Below are 17,036 nucleotides of genomic sequence, written 5' to 3' on the forward strand. Positions count from 1 at the left end.
CATAAATAAATTTGCTTTATAGTATATTATTTATGTACTCTTTTTTTATTTCCCAGTAAGTGGACAGTCAAGAACTGTGTCTAGAAAAGTGGCCGTAACGCTGACTGCCTGTTTTTACATTAAGACGATTAATGTGGATGTACATGCTAAATGCATTTGTAATTAAGGCTGAGCCTGGTCCCCACAACATCCAATAACACAGGAAGCTGCGCTGTATACGTAAGTTGGTCGGCCTGGCAAATGTGTCCACCAGTACGGTAGAGACACAGCAGAGCAAGGATCACTGTGCAACAGCAACAACAGCTGCAGCAGCAGCAGCAGCAGCAGCAGCAGCAGCAGCAGAGACGAGCGTGCAGCAGGCCAGAACACTTACCGTGCATTAACAGCCGCCTGGCCAGCCAGATCTTCGCTGCCGGACTTCCTGTAGAATGACAAAAAAAAAAAATCAAAAACCAAAACAAGAAAATCTGATCTAGAACATAAATAAAAAAACTAAATCGATAATAAAGCACATTCTTATCTAAAAATATAACAGAACTCGATGATCCATATTACTGATAGAAATAAGGGAAAAAAAGCATGAATGAAAACTAAGCCGAAACCAGAACAGCAAAATACTGAAGCAAGATAATAAAGAGAAGATTCAAAGGCTAGACAATAACAGTACTGTAGTAAATAAAAACTAGGAAAACAATAGTGAAGTTTTTCTAGCACAATGTGTGGTATCAAGGACAAAAAAATTACACGGGTATTGACACATTTTTTTAAAGCCTCTCTTAATGACCCATTTAGTGGATTGACAAATTTTAAAACCCACGTCAGGCGGTTTTCTCTGACCAAAAAAATTTAACGGCTCTCTTCTCTTTCAACTTTCCTTTTCTCATCTCTACAAAAAAAAAAATCCACAAATTTTGACAGCTTGGAGGCTCTGACAGGATTTAATTACTTCTTAAACTGTGGGGATAAGACATTTATGTACCCTTAAGATAAAGACGCCTCTCCACAAGTGGCTTTGACAAATAGAATACATAAAATTACCAGTTATGAAATGACTTCTTCAACGTCTTGATGATGCACAAGCGTCTTAATCTTACAATCAGTATTATCATGCCCGTACTTCTACGTCACGAACATTTACTTCGGTATAAAAAAATGTGCATGAAGAATATCGAGCTATCGTCTCCCGCTGACTATATAGCATCGTTAACATTAAGTTCTGTGAGCTATTAAATGTTTTAATAACGGCTCGTCCATCGATGTAGGTCGGTTAAAAGGCACTTTGGAAAATGTTCATAGGTACCGTCTCGCGCAGGTAGCAGATTCAGCGGATTATCTTAATTAGAAAAAATAAAAAATAATAATAAAACAATAGCGATATGTAAGACAAAATAATAATAATTATTATTATTGTAGGTGTGTCGATAGTCTTGAATATTAACAACAAATATAGAATAATCATCGATAATAACTTTCAGAGGTCTTACGAAAACGGCAGGAACAAACTGGAGTGAGAGATCAGTAACCTCGCCCTCTTACTGTTGCTGCCACCCGCTTCTTACATCTCTGCTAAGACACACACAAGAAGGTATATACTCCATTGTTCACAAATCACGTGATAATCCTGTTTTTACCTTCCGAAAAGAAGTTTGGTCAGCTCCTTGGTAGGCCGTCAATCACCGGGGCAAAACTTCCGAGTTTGTTTCTATGTGACTGGGTATTCGATTTGGCTTTAACGCTTTTCTTTCAGAAAGAGCCATGACTGCAAAAACTTACATATATTCAGTGTATTTGATTATTATCTGTTGTTTCTGGTATCACTGTTTTGGTCGGGAACGTAACATTATCAAAGTGGTTACGATAGCATATTGCTTAGTGCATCCTTGTGCTTCGTTGGTTGATTGTTTTCTGGAATTTAATCCTACCTGACTGCATTCGAGTTGGTAAGGCTGCATTTCACTTATACACTACAATGAATAATACTCTAATCAGTTAAACAGGGATTAAGCGAACGCTTGCATGTATACAGACATATATCATGTATGTGCATATAAATGACTTTGTAAATGGTCCAAGTCAAACCGAAACGTCGTCGTAAGCACGTCTCTTCTATGTGCGGGTTATTTGTGTATCGTTCCAGTCACAGTACTGTGCCTTTTTTTGTTATTTATGTGCAAATAACCTGCGGCTTTTCGCTGGCGTCTGAGAAGAACACGAAACAGGGGAAAATGAGCACAAGCAAACACTGCTGAGTATAGAGCAGATGAGCACACCTCAGTCATTGACCTGTGAGCAGTGGTGGCCGTTGTTGGCGAGCCAGAGATGTGGTACAAGTTTATCATGCACCACCAGTAACCTCACTCGTCTTGTGGTGACAGTTCTCCGTGGAATGCTACTGCGAGTGAAGAAAATCATATCGAGGTTAATTTTCGGGATCACCTGAAGAGTCGCCCTTACACCAAAGGACAATTTTTAAGTAAATTTAAGCAAATTTTTAATATTTAATTTTTGATTCTGGCCACAAAATTGACAGAGAAATCTAATCTTATTAAAATTAACGTTATATAAAAGAGGTTAATTTGCAAATCTACATTTCACTCTAAGCAGAGTGAAACGTAGTCTAACGCAGCTATTTTAGTTCGGGGGAACGAAACAAATATTCTGAGAAGCGTTGCTTTTTTCTAGATAAAAGTAAATAAATGCTTGTGCCAGAGAACCGGAATTGCAAGAAGTGCCTCTCACGCGTCATCACCGAGAAGCAGAAGACTCAAAACAATGGTGGGAACTTGTCAAACAAGGCCTAGCCATGGGCGACGTAAACTCACCAGAGAGTGATGACTTGGTGGGTATAAATAGCATGAAGGCCGAATTTCTCGCCTAGCTTTAGTCGAACAAGATGCTAGATTTGGCTGTGACCGAGCGACTTACCACTACTCAAAGGACTGGTTTTAGGACCCGTGTTTTATAAAGTAGTACACTTGCTATCTCGTACGCTGGAGCATTCTCAGGTTACAAATATGTATCACCTGACAAGATCACGCCTTTCGTAGCAGATCTGTCGACAGTTAGATGCTCAACGTCACTCTGCTGGACTACGCGCGTGCCTGGGGAATTTTAAGGGGAATCTGATTGCTGATGCGTTTCTCAGTAAGATTAGATTTTGCCGCCGGAGAGGCTTGTTTATTGTTCCAAAAGAGAGTTAACGTGGAGTACATCTGGATATATCCAGGACAAATAAATTCACTTATGATTGACAGCATCCAAGGAGGTACCACGTCACCACATGAGAGTAAAAGAGAAGCTTGTTATTGCTTTGCACTCTCAGAATTTTTGAAAAAAATATCATGATGGCAGATAAATCTTACAAACTTCCACCTACAATCGGTATGCACTTTATTTTCCTATGCGTTTCTTATGTAAATTTTTTTTCGTGAAATATTTTCTTTCCAGTTCAGAAGGTCTGGTTTGAAACCGAGTTGTGGGAGCGACGACTCCATCCCATAATCATCAACAGATATCAGAGAACTTACCACTACCCGACTTGGGAAGAGCACAGCGCTGTATGACTCATTCGGCCACGAAGAAGGAAGAGAAGAAAAAGAGGAAGAAGTGTAAGAAGATAATAATTATTATAATAATTAATAAATATTCTTGACAAGAATCCCAGTGATTACAAATAGCCAACAACAGGGCACACTATTCCTCTTCACATTTATATTAAAACCCAAACACAAAAGAATACAAAATTACAAACTTAAGATTGACTGACTGCCTTCAAAAGAGGAAACTCAGGCAAGTCTCAGCAGGAAGCTGGCTGGCAGAGAAGAGGGCCAAGGTAAGAGTGAAGATGCAGGCGATATTATCCACGGGATTCGCTTGTCACTCCTCACTTACTCAACATGCAATTTTAACCGAAGGTATTTGTTTTTGCGGAGCAACTGTGCGCAGAATCAAGATTTGTGGTGTAACAGATTTAGATTTATTTTTCTTTTTAGATTTTCTATTCCTCTGAGACTCTTAGTTTACTGTGTACGGCAGCGTAAAGGCAAATGAATACACGAGAGGCCTCAGAACTAGGCTTCATGAGGTTTAACAAGAGTACATTTGGATACACTAAGATAAGATTTTGTTTGGATTTTTAACTAGGAGGGTTAGCCACCTAGATTAACAAAAGAAAGTCAGTGCATCATCTAAGACTGTGTCTTATTTCTACAGCTTATGTTGCAAGCAAGTTTAGGATATGTGTCTAATATTTCTGATGCCATATTTTTATTAATAAGATATCTTAACATCTCACAGTTTATTATAGTGTCTATATTCCTCAATAAGTGAACAATCAAGCACATAGTGCTAAAAAAAAAAGTGACCCTGAGAATGACCATGTACTCAGCATTGGGTTTGATCATCTGCGTGTATGCTTCTGAATGTTATAGGAATACGGTTATAATCGTGAGCAGATTTGTAAGTTACCATGACGACAGTAACATAGATAAGCCTATTTACGAAGCAATTTGCAATGTAAACAGACTGATGATGTAGTAACCAGGCATAGGCTTAGTTACAAGTACTTTTGGCAGTTTGGTGTACACACAGTTTGTGGTGTAACGTGGAAGAGCTGGGTTCGTCTGCCCTCGAAGGTGTCTCACTGGGCGTTCCTCAGTATTGGTGCTGGCATTTGGTGTCACCTGGAGTGCACAGTACACAGTACAGTACGCACATCTGCATTCACGAGCACACATGCATTAACAAATTTAGATACACACACCGCAGCATATGGGCGCCTAGCAAACCTAAGAATAGCATTCCGACATCTCAGTAAGGAATCTTTTAGGACCTTAAACACCGTGTACGTCAGGTCCATATTGGAGTATGCATCACCAGTTTGGAATCCCCACCTAGCCGACCACGTAAGAAAACTTTGAGAAAGTGCAAAGGTTTGCAACGAGACTAGTCCCGGAGCTAAGGGGTAGGTCCTACGAGAAGAGGTTAAGGGAAATCGACCTGACGACACTGAAGGACAGGAGAGATAAGGGGAATATGATAACGACATATAAAATACTGAGAGGAATCGAGAAGTTGGACAGAGACAGGATGTTCCAGAGATGGGGCACAACAACAAGGGATCACAATTGGAAGTTGAAGATTCAGATGAGTCACAGGGATGTTAGGAGGTATTTCCTCAGTCACAGAGTTGTCAGGCAGAGAATAGGCTGGAAAGTGATGTAGTGTAGGCAGGACCCATACATAACTTTAAGAGGTATGATAAAGCTCATGGAGTAGGAAGAGTTACCTAGTAGTAACCAATAAAGTGCCGGAGCCAGGAGCTATGAATCGACCCCTGCAACCACAACTAGGTGAGGTGATTACACACACACACACACACACACACACACACACACACACACACACACACACACACACACACACACACACACAACACGGAGTAAAAGAAGAAACTTAAAATTCGGTTAAATACATTAACATACGAAGAATTCATATATATGAAATTAGAAAAAAATTATCCCCTGAAAGCCCATAACATGTACAACACTAAACAATTCATCGAAAAGCTCACCGAGGTCACTGCGGGAACCCTAGTGACGATAAATGCCTAAAAGCACGCTCTATTCTTGAAGACTGAAGACAAAGGTCAACCTTCAAAACATTAAAAAAAAAAAAAGTTGAAGACAAAAATGGAAAAAAGCGAGAAGACACAAGCATTAAGCAAGACTTAAGAAAAAATTGCTGAGATATTAAAAGGAAAAAACTAAAAGATGCTTTTAGCTCTATAAACAATAGTTTAACTAAAACTCTAAACTCGTGTGGGTCATACTGCCCAATGTATTAGAAACAAGATCCTCCTACTAAATCCGATGGAATCATATACTACAAGGACAGGTGAAGGCTCGATCTTTCGTCTGGTATAACTGAGAGTTATTAGGTACAGGAACCGGTGGAGACTAAACTGTCAGTTATCAACACATTTTTTTTTATTTTTTTACAAGGTAAATAGTAAGGAGAAAAAGCAACCAGAAGGAAGACCAGCAAATGCTAGGCCAGAGAGCATCCAACTTTCAAGATATATAACATGTTTATAAATCTGTTTCATACATAGATGGTAGGAGATGAGAGAGAAGTGAAGGATGTTACAGTGAGAAAGAACTGTAAATGAGCATAGGAGAGAGAGAGAGAGAGAGAGAGAGAGAGAGAGAGAGAGAGAGAGAAGAGAGAGAGAGAAGAGAGAGAAGAGAGAGAGAAGAGAGAGAGAAGAGAGAGAAGAGAGAGAGAAGAGAGAGAGAAGAGAGAGAAGAGAGAGAGAAGAGAGAGAGAGAGATGAGATTTTTAAATTAATTTAAGGTTAGAATTTTATGATTTTATATAAATATTCTAATAAGAATCCTAACAATACTTAATTTATTTTATGGAAGAAATCAAAATAAAACGCGTGACTGCAAAAGTGAAAAAAAAACTGTAAAAATGGCAAATAAAATCTGAGCGCTTTCATGTGCTTACACATCTTCAGAGGAAGATATGCTAGCACATGAAAGCACTCAGCTTATATTTCCTATTTTCTTAATCATTTGTATATTTACTGATGGCGATCCCAAGCTAAACCTGCCGTCACACCTCGTTACCACCAGGTGTCACCCTGTAGTTTAAAATAACTAAACTGTAAACTACCAACAACAAAAATTATTAACACGAGCAACAGGAGATGTACGGCACATTTAACACAACTTCAGAATCGTAGCAAAACAAAAAGTTGGTTCTAAATACTAAATCCACTTGTAATCAAAATAACAACTTGGGTAAAATATAAAACACATCGATAAACATATCTGAAATGACCATTTATTGGTATAAAACTAACAAAAAAAAAGACATTTGAGTATATTTTACGAAGGAGTGACATGAAAAGAAGGTTAAACCACGAGAAGGATGTGGAGAGTAAAGACTAAAGCTTCCATCAAGGTCTCTGAGACCTTGATGACAACTAGAGTGTTGTACAGCATCCCAAATAGCATCCTACGTGATTTTATTGATAATATCTAAAACCTTATTAACAAGAGCACGACAAGATTCGCCTCAGAATTAAGTGTAGCCTTTACCCACTTCATCAGTCATATGACCTTGAAACCATTAAATTGAATCGAGCTGGCAGAGATATATATATTTATAGCATCAGAGAACTTTTCTCTTGCTGAAGAGAGTCTCGGTCTGAGGTTGAAATATATGTATTTTTTTTTTTACCTGTTTTTCTCAGTTTTCTCAGTTTTCGTTGATCAGTGCTATTGACATTAAATACAAACTTAAAGCCAGCCACTAATTTCCTCAGCAGTAAACAACCCAAGCTTCAAGTCACTAGCTTCCTCAGCAGTAAACAACCCAAGCTTCAAGTCACTAGCTTCCTCAGCAGTAAACAACCCAAGCTTCAAGTCACTAGCTTCCTCAGCAGTAAACAACCCAAGCTTCAAGTCACTAGCTTCCTCAGCAGTAAACAGCCCAAGCTTCAGGTCACTAGCTTCCTCAGCAGTAAACAACCCAAGCTTCAAGTCACTAGCTTCCTCAGCAGTAAACAACCCAAGCTTCAAGTCACTAGCTTCCTCAGCAGTAAACAACCCAAGCTTCAAGTCACTAGCTTCCTCAGCAGTAAACAACCCAAGCTTCAAGTCACTAGCTTCCTCAGCAGTAAACAGCCCAAGCTTCAGGTCACTAGCTTCCTCAGCAGTAAACAACCCAAGCTTCAAGTCACTAGCTTCCTCAGCAGTAAACAACCCAAGCTTCAAGTCACTAGCTTCCTCAGCAGTAAACAACCCAAGCTTCAAGTCACTAGCTTCCTCAGCAGTAAACAACCCAAGTTTGTCCCACCAGATTCCTCAGCAGTATGTAATATCTGCAAAAAAAAATGATAAAAACTACCACAGTCACTAACAGGGCGAAATCTTGACCAAGATAACCCACACAATCCTGTATACATACTTACGAGACACTACCTGCAGTCGTCTACCTGGAAGTCGTTCCGGGTTGCAACGCATTGCACAAATAAACAGCACATAGGAGAGAGGTTACGACGTTGCAGTCCGACTTGGACCATTTACAAATGGTCCAAGTCAGACCGAAATGTCGTCTTAAGCTCCTCTCTTCTACATGTGGGTTATTTGTGTATTGTTCCAGTCACAGTATTGTACCTTTTTTCCTTTGTCAACGGATGGCTTTAGGGATGACTGTAGATAGATAGAGCAGTGGTGACACGCAGTTTTAATGAGTCTCGTGCCTCCGATAGTCTTCAAACCTTACATACCAAATAGGGACAACAAATCACTAGCCCCCCTCCCAACCTTCCGTGGTGGAAACGAGTGTCCTGAGAAATAGAGGTGATACAAAGATGGAGCGGAGAAACTTAAGACAAGATTTCGATTCTTTTTCATAAACATTACTAAAGCATTTACAGATTCAGACAACACAAGAGATGGCCAATAAACATCCCTAAATTTTAACTTGAAAATCATTAAAACGATACAGCAGAAGGTTCCGAATAATATATAAAACGTTCTTTTGTGATTGGCTCCATAAATACACATCTTCAGAGACGCAACAGACATCTTCGGGCCACCACCAACACGCACCTTCGGGGTTGTATTGCAAACAGACATCGCCGAAATACACAGCAACTCATACGACACGTACCTCCGTGTCTGCTCAGCTCCTTCCGCTTACGATCAAAGTTCACGTGGGTGTAGAAACTAGCACGTACGCGTGCGCACGTGCAGGCACCTATGCGTGCGCACACACGCATACAAGTGCTGTGATATGGTATTTTGTCAGTCAGGAGAAACTGGAAAAGGGCTCTTAAGGCTCGCTTCGTTACACAGTAACCAACTCGATGGAGTCTTTGCTTATTCTTACTAAAGCCTCCGGCTTGCTTATCAGTCCTTCCAGTCAAAATAATAATGATCACACCATAAGACATCTTTCACTATTAGCTCCTATAATGCTTTGAATCTTTTAAAGTTGCTTTTTAGAAGAAATAACTATGTCCGAAAATTATACCAAATTGTGTATACAGTTTCACCCACAAACAGGTAACGACAAAACTTTGCTGCTCTTCTTCCTCATTCCTCCTTAAGTTTCTCTTCCTGTTACTCCTTATTCTACTCTTTTTCCTCCGCAGCAACACTCCCACGCAGCAATAGTTAACACTGCAACTTATGACATCCTCGCTGATAATGTGAAGCATTATGGGCATTAACTTGGAAATGCTAATACCGTCTGCCTGAGATTGACTTCTTCCGTTACAGGCGTGTGATTTGCTGCTGCAGCTCCTTTCCCAGGACTACCCTTAGTCCCCACCACTTGTGCTTCCGCATGCACACACACACACACACACACACACACACACACACAAATGCAAGCACAGACTTATACATTAGGCACACATAGACACGGACATGAAGAAGCAAGGCCAGGAGCTGCAACCACAAACAGGTGAATACATACATCCCTACCCGTGATAACGCCTGTCAAAAACTATAAAACGAATAAAACTATAAAAAAAAATCGTGCGAAGAATTTGTAACGAGGCAAGTTCCGGGACAAGGAATAATCAACTACAAACGCATACTACAATAACTTAATCTGTTGACACAGGATAAAAGAACCAGGGGATATTAAAAAGGAATTGTGTTTATCGATGAGTAAAAATAATGAGGATAAGAACAGATAAGAATAAGCTCCAGGAAGATCTAGATAGGCTGCAGATACGGTCTAACAAGCAGCTGCTTAAATATAATCCAAAGAATTGCAAATTACTGTCCAATCAATAGAAAAAACCAACCAAAATTATTTGCCAAAATTAAATTTATTATTTGCTAACAATAGTTTTTTTTTACTGATGGCCGGTCGAAACGATGCAAAACCATACGTTAATGATGGAATAAAACAATGGAAGCCGAAGCAGTTTTTATACAATGTTTGTGTTGCGTCTCTGATTATCAACGTCTTATTCGTTTGACCGAAAACAATATTGGCTGCAATCTTGGACATTAACTTTTTAGACACTAAACACAACTTTAAGAAGATTGTGGTGCATTTATTAAAGAGTAACAGTTTACAAATTCCTAAAAAAAGCAAACTGTCAATTTTTTAACATGGGATATATTATCAGGGACTTGTGGGTAAGACAAAATTAAACTGTTTGATAAGGAGTGATTTTAACGAGAGTCTGGGCTGAAGTTTAATTTTTTTTTTTTTTGCGTGTTTATAAAAACAGTTATAAAGATTCATTGTGCTGCAGTTTAGCGCTAATCTCAGATATTCTCTATATCGTTATTAAAATATTCAGGACAAGAATATTGACTAATCACTGAATATTTTACTCTCTGGAAATGATCTAGATAATAATGGACATGTTAGCAGACATTTGTGAGGTTTCAGTCAAGCTAAACTTGTGCCGTAGCTCACGTCATTGTGCATAAGTATCGAAGAAAAAGGCAAGAACGCATCCTACTTAAGTGTCCACTGTGAACTTAATAATCAGTGGGTCAAACTGATTTAATTAACCTGGGTAGAAAGACGTCAAATTCAGAAATCAGCAATAGGAAGAATTAGCAGTGGAAGACTGCCAATAAAAATTCTAAATTCCGCATACAAGATGCTTAAAACTGACAGCAAACAATTACCCATAGACCTTCCATAGCGTTGAAAATGATAGTTCACCTAAAAACAATAAATAACAATCATTCACAAAAACAATTCACAAAAACAATTTAAAATTTACAGTCATTTGTGAAAGCTGTAATTTGCGAATCTGGTCGGTTATTTTTTATATTTGATCTGGAAATTGTACCCACAGTGGGGTCTAGGATGCCAGCTAAGCACTTGTGAAATTTACATGAGATTTATATGCATTGTATCTCAAATCTTTTGCTCAAATAAATGGGCACGTGCATAAATTACCAGGGCATACTGCGCCCCTTGTCATACTGCTGAATTGGCTATATGAGTGGTTTAACATATTATAATTACCGACCTGGAAACTCAAGAGACTTAAATTTGAAAGAGAACATCTGTAATCTTATTAAATGTAAAGTTCGTGGCAATGACATTTCCTCTAACCCCAAAATCTCAAATGCCAGCCAGTAAACAGGTGCGAGAGAGTAATGACTCTTCTTTTCTGCCTGTGTTACCCTTACCAGTGCCTAGGAGACTCAAGGAGGGCATCATGAGGAAATGTAATCCTACGAAATACTAGTTTAGGTGAGGAGTTCACGTATGTTTCATTACCTTATTTCTAAATCAATAGTTTATAGAGAGAGGCTTGTTTTCTGTGTGATCTGTTCAAGCTGGCGAATATTTATGATGCTTAGTCCGTATAGACATTATGCATATAATATAATAAAGTACTTCAGAACTTGAAAGTTTTTTTAAAGAGTGAAAATACAGTCAGGCAATAAATTAAATGAAAACTCGCAAGATACCACGAAAAAAAAAGTAAAATTTTATTTGGTAGTCCGTAGATGTAATTGTTGAAACCGAGAAATACTGGGATGTTCATTTAAAACAAAAATCCTATTCGATATGTACAGTCTACAGCAGGGATTCTCAGTTTGTCCTCCATTATTAACCCCCTCAGCTTGATGTATTTCTCCATGTACCCTCTTACTTCCATAAAAAAATTATCGCCATCATAAAGGGACAGGAAAACAAGGTGGTCAGAAAAAAAATAAATTATTCGATTATTCAGTTATCAGTTACGTCAACTATTTACCCCTTGCCATGCAATTTTTACCCCCAGGGGGTAAATTTACCCCTGGTTGAGAATCACTGGACTACAGCCATTGTTTTTACAGATGAGAGAGAGAGAGAGAGAGAGAGAGAGAGAGAGAGAGAGAGAGAGAGAGAGAGAGAGAGAGAGAGAGAGAGAGAAAAGTCAAGTAGTTGATTGTTACCAAACCATGGTGTTATTTCCCAGCATATCATATACTTAGCATAATATTCTTGACTCTTGCATCATACAACATGACACCCAACATTCTGGGTGAGGAACATAACTTAAAATTTATTCGGACTACTTGCTAACTCATTTAAAGTTGGTTACAGGATGTTGTGGTTTCTGGTTTTATTACTCCTATTAAAAAGCGAGTTCAAAGCGATTAGTTGTAAATATCCGAGATATTAAGCCATGGACGCTTAAACTTTCTTAATTCTTCAGCACTTGCTTAAACTAAGTCTAGCTCATCTGTTTATCAGAACTTGATTTAGGTCATCAATTTTATTATTGTCCTTTGCTATTAGCAGGATTAGTAAACTGATTAATTAATTGTTGAAAAGAATCAGGCTAACCTGATCTGGAACAGTATGTAATTACAAACAAACGGTAGTAACACTTAGTGGGTGAATGCCTTTATTAACCTTAACAAAAGTGTCCTTTACATCGAAGTGTTTTATTTTTAATCCATCAGACTAACTTATTAACTTCAAGTGCTGAATGCTCCTATTATAATAAAAATATTACTTCTGTGTTTCTGCCTCTCAGCTTTTGTCACTGATATCAGTGTTTTGGTCACAGCCTGGAGAGGATAATTTCAGACATGTGGTGTGTACCTGGTGTGTATGTGGTGTATCTCGTGTGTACCTGGTGTGTATGTGGTGTGGATGTGGTGTGTACCTGGTGTGTACTTGGTGTGAATATGGTGTGTACTGGGTGTGTATATGGTGTGTACTGGGTGTGTATATGGTGTGTACCTGATGTGTACGTGGTGTGTACTAGGTTACCAATAGCATAAAATATTCAGTAGAGATGCACGTCACCACTAGCATGAAATATGGAAAATGTTCAGCTTTGCTTTCAGGCTATTTCTTTACCCTTTGCTGCTACTTGTTTTCTTATAATTAAGGGGGCAGATGAAGCATTTATATTCAAATTTCTAACACTTCTAAAAAGCCTGAAGTTGGGTCGCCAATGAGATAAACCAGTACTGTTTATTAACCATTAAAAACACCGTTCATTGCACTCTTTCAACGCCTACCAGTTGCTCTGACGTGTTTTGTGCATTTGCATTTCAATATTTCCCCGAGAATGCCACCCATATCACATAACTGACATCCAAGTACCTATTTTTTTACTGCCAGGCGAGGAAGGACCACAAGGAGAATTTCCTAGATACAATATCTAACACGACCTCTTAATCCATCTCGGAACCTGGAGACACCCATCCAAGATGATGATCAAATGACTGTTAAGGAACGTAGAATCTTAATTGATCAATTACTGCAATTTCCATACTTCCGTTCAACAACAGGTTCGCTGTGCGAACTGAGTGGACGCCGTGGAAAAGCGCAGGAGACGCAGTGAAGAGTGTCTGGAGATTTGTTGTACAAATGGTCCGTTATCCCACCTGTGAAGCCTATGAATCAATTGAAAACTTCGAAAAGCTCGTATCTCATTCTATGTAAATTGTATATGTGTGTGTGTGTGTGTGTGTGTGTGTGTGTGTGTGTGTGTGTGTGTGTCGGTATCTGTGTGTTAGGCAAGAAAGACGTTTCATTATTTACACCTGGAAGAACCTAGACTGACTGACCCCTAATATACAAACAGAAATCACACCAAGAAGCTCGGAAGACGGTGCAAAATACCTTCAATTAAAAGCAGAGGTACCACGAGTACACTAAGGTTGAAGATAAAGATTCTCTCAGAATCTTTACCCTCAACCTACCAGTTGCAACTCATTCAAATTGCATAGCTCCTGATGAAGCAAGTGCAAAAGACCTAGATCTAGTGTTTTCCCTCCCCTAGTGGTTTGTTTTGTATATTTGTATATACAATGTGTGTGTGTGTGTGTGTGTGTGTGTGTGTGTGTGTGTGTGTGTGTGTGTGTGTGTGTGCGTGTGTGTGTGTGCGCGTGTGTATGTGAGTGTTTGAGTAGGGGGGGGGGAGAATATGCATTTAGTTGAATATATGAAAGTAGTTTCGGTATATTCTGTTTATTATCTACCAAAAAAAGCAAGCACGCGCGCACACGCACATACACACACACACACACATACACACACACACATACACACATACACACACACACACACAGCTATGTTTACCAATGTACTCTGACAACCCTCAAAATGCACAAATTCACACCAGTTCACAATGTATTAACTAGCTGGTATTAACAGCACTTTGGTACTTAATGAGAAAGAGAAAACATCCACGAAGTGGATGTTTTCTTAAATGATAATGTAGTGTTTTATATGTCTTTCATGATTGAATCATATCGGAGGAGAGTTTTTTTTTCATCTTACTATCATCCCACACAATAACATTTAATACATGTGGATACCATTACATGGAATAACATGCAGCTATAATTCCACGCAATGACATATAGCACATGAAATCCCTCATTTTTTGTGCTAGGTACGATGAACCGTACAATTTAACAGTGATTGTATACAATAATGTGGAATACGCTCAGTTCCTTCACTGTACATATTTTGCTTGACAAACGGTACAGTATAACACTTGGACTACCGAAGTAACGGTTGTCTGCAAGTCTTGCATGGTGCTGTATTCTTACAATTTCCATTGTCAGTTAATTGTAATATTTTTTTATTAATTTAATATTGGTATTGGGACTGGCGTCCCCTCATTCACAACACACTAGATGAAAACTGATGTAAATCTTCCTGTACCTAATAATAAAAAAAAAACTTTGTTGCAGACAGAAGCTGTTACAGTCGATGGGAGTGACTGACGGCAGTGTAGCTTGCGATTGCTGTGATATTATACATGTCGGAAGCAGAACAAAATCAACCCCGTGGGACCCTGAAGGGTGCCGCTTGAAGCATATCTTTCGGAAGTGATGGCGTTTCCGCATTTCTGGCACTGTTGTTATTGGAATGAACGCTAGCTTCACTTAAAAAATAATCCTTCTGTATCCGATTCAGCTGCCAGCTGACGTATCTCTCTCACATGACCCATAATGTGTGCTAAATAAATATTTACAAGTGCTAAATTAAAATACCGATTTCGAAATACCGAGCACGGAATATCGCGGAGTACCAACGCGCTATACAGCGATGACAGGAGTGCCTTGAGAGCCCAGACAATAGTGCCACATTCTCACAACGCCCCAGCGTCAATAAACACCTCCAGTAACCCAACCAGGACTCCTTGTTTCGTTACTTACTTGCGCTTGGCTGGGCTGGAGAGTTCCATGATGACGCTGGTGGCCGTCATTGTGCTCACTAGGGGCGGGAGGCTCCTGACACCACCTGACTAACATACACACTACCGACAACCCAAGTTTTAGTCTCATTCATAGTTCTACTAGAGCTTTTAAGGAGTGTAAATGAACATTTTACACCTGTACAAGGAAAATCTATTAAATAAGTATCACAGTGATTATGCACCAGCGCCACGGACCAACGCCAGCATCGAGGACCCAATTTATGTACATCAAATATCTGTTTAGCAATTTTTAGAATATATAAAGTGGGTTAGAGTAATCCTGTTGGTCTGGCCAACACACGGTCACTTAGGGTCCCGCAAATGCTATGCTGGTTTGGCCCACTGGCTACTAAACATAGTGGACTTCATCAAGCAGTGCCCACGAGATACCCCGTGCCCAGAGTATCGTACACACACACACACACACACACACACACACACACACACACACACAAACACACACGCACACACATATTCAGACACATACACACACGCACATATCCACATACACACACACATATACATACATATACACACACACATACACACCACAGGATTATTAAAACAATTCTCGTTAATGAATCTTAATGCAGAGAACTAAGATTAACGACGAAACTGTCATTTATTATATTCGCCTCGGAGATGAGAGGCTGTAACCAGTGCTGATGATATTGTCGTACTCATAAAATAAATACGTTTACCCAGGTGCTCGTACGTCTGGCTCAGGTGGACATCACACCTGTACAGCAGCAGGTATCACTTGGGTATAACTTAGTTTCATTCTCTGGAAGCTGCGTCGTAACGATCGAAACCTTGAAAACTAAGCGGAATAAAGCAGTGAGGAGCAGCCGGGTGGCGAGTGAGGCCGAGGATTACTGCCTCTCCTTCATGCTTTGTTGACAGTGCAAGTTGATGTCTCGTCGAGTCCTGGCAACTCTGGCCGGTGTACAGGGTCTGCCATCCTGTACCCACCGGCCTCCCCAGTTGTGATTGGGTCTCCGCCAGTTCTACCCTTACCATTGGCCCGCCCAGTGCTGGACACAAGCCTACTTTCGCTCTATCACACCAGAACGCCAACCAATTCAGCCAACTTGACGCCCCTCGGCTGCGAGTCTATTGCAGAGAGGATACTTAACCTGGACGGGGAAGGATTATATTGGCGAGTTTCATTTTCTTCTTACCTGATGGTAGTGCGAGATGAAGAAACCCTTGAGGGTATCTAGCTGTTAGGACCAGCTCCAGACCGAAAGGGCTTAACCCACGAGGGGCTGGGTGGGCATAAATGTGTCCTATCTCACGGGTTATGAAGGCTTCTAACACCGTCCCCATACCTCAGTTACATTCTTCCTTCTCCACTCGAGCTCTCCTAACCCATTGAGTAGGGAAGTGAAGGGCGCAAGCCACAACTTCCAATGTCAATAATTTAAGCCTCCTGTGAGGTTAGACTAGAGGTGTAATTTATGGTAGGCTGAGGCTGGGGTGCGTCCCTAACACATTGGCCTTGATGTGAATATTTACACTACTGTTAGCACTGCTTGGGCGACGGTGACGACGACGGTGGTGGGACTGAGTGGAAATGGCTCTGTGCCACTCCTCCCAGTGCCATAAAAATAGGATCAACTCCTGTGACATTTGCAGAATTATGGCAACTTGTCGTTACTCCAACAAGTGTCTCACTGTGACAGCCAGCATAAACAGCCTGGATGACCGGGCAATCATCAGATGAGCCTGGCCCTAGGCCCGGCTGCGAAGGCTGAATAAAAAACTCTAAACTGGTTATGGGTGTATGAAATACTGTCACCACCCTTACCTCCAA

The 17,036-nt window shown here is 40.0% G+C and overlaps 1 protein-coding gene across 1 annotated transcript in view; it reads right to left on the reverse strand.

Moving 5' to 3' along the window:
- Positions 1–17,036, reverse strand: part of LOC138853074 (uncharacterized) — an 838,210-nt gene that overhangs the window by 473,208 nt on the left and 347,966 nt on the right. Inside the window, exon 2 of the mRNA XM_070087627.1 lies at positions 374–421. Coding sequence (XP_069943728.1) covers positions 374–380 — 7 coding nt within the window. The 5' untranslated portion in view covers positions 381–421. The remainder of the gene's footprint in view (positions 1–373; positions 422–17,036) is intronic.

The sequence above is a fragment of the Cherax quadricarinatus genome, chromosome 22 (genome assembly GCF_038502225.1).
Source record: "Cherax quadricarinatus isolate ZL_2023a chromosome 22, ASM3850222v1, whole genome shotgun sequence".
Classification (NCBI taxonomy): Eukaryota; Metazoa; Arthropoda; class Malacostraca; order Decapoda; family Parastacidae; genus Cherax; species Cherax quadricarinatus.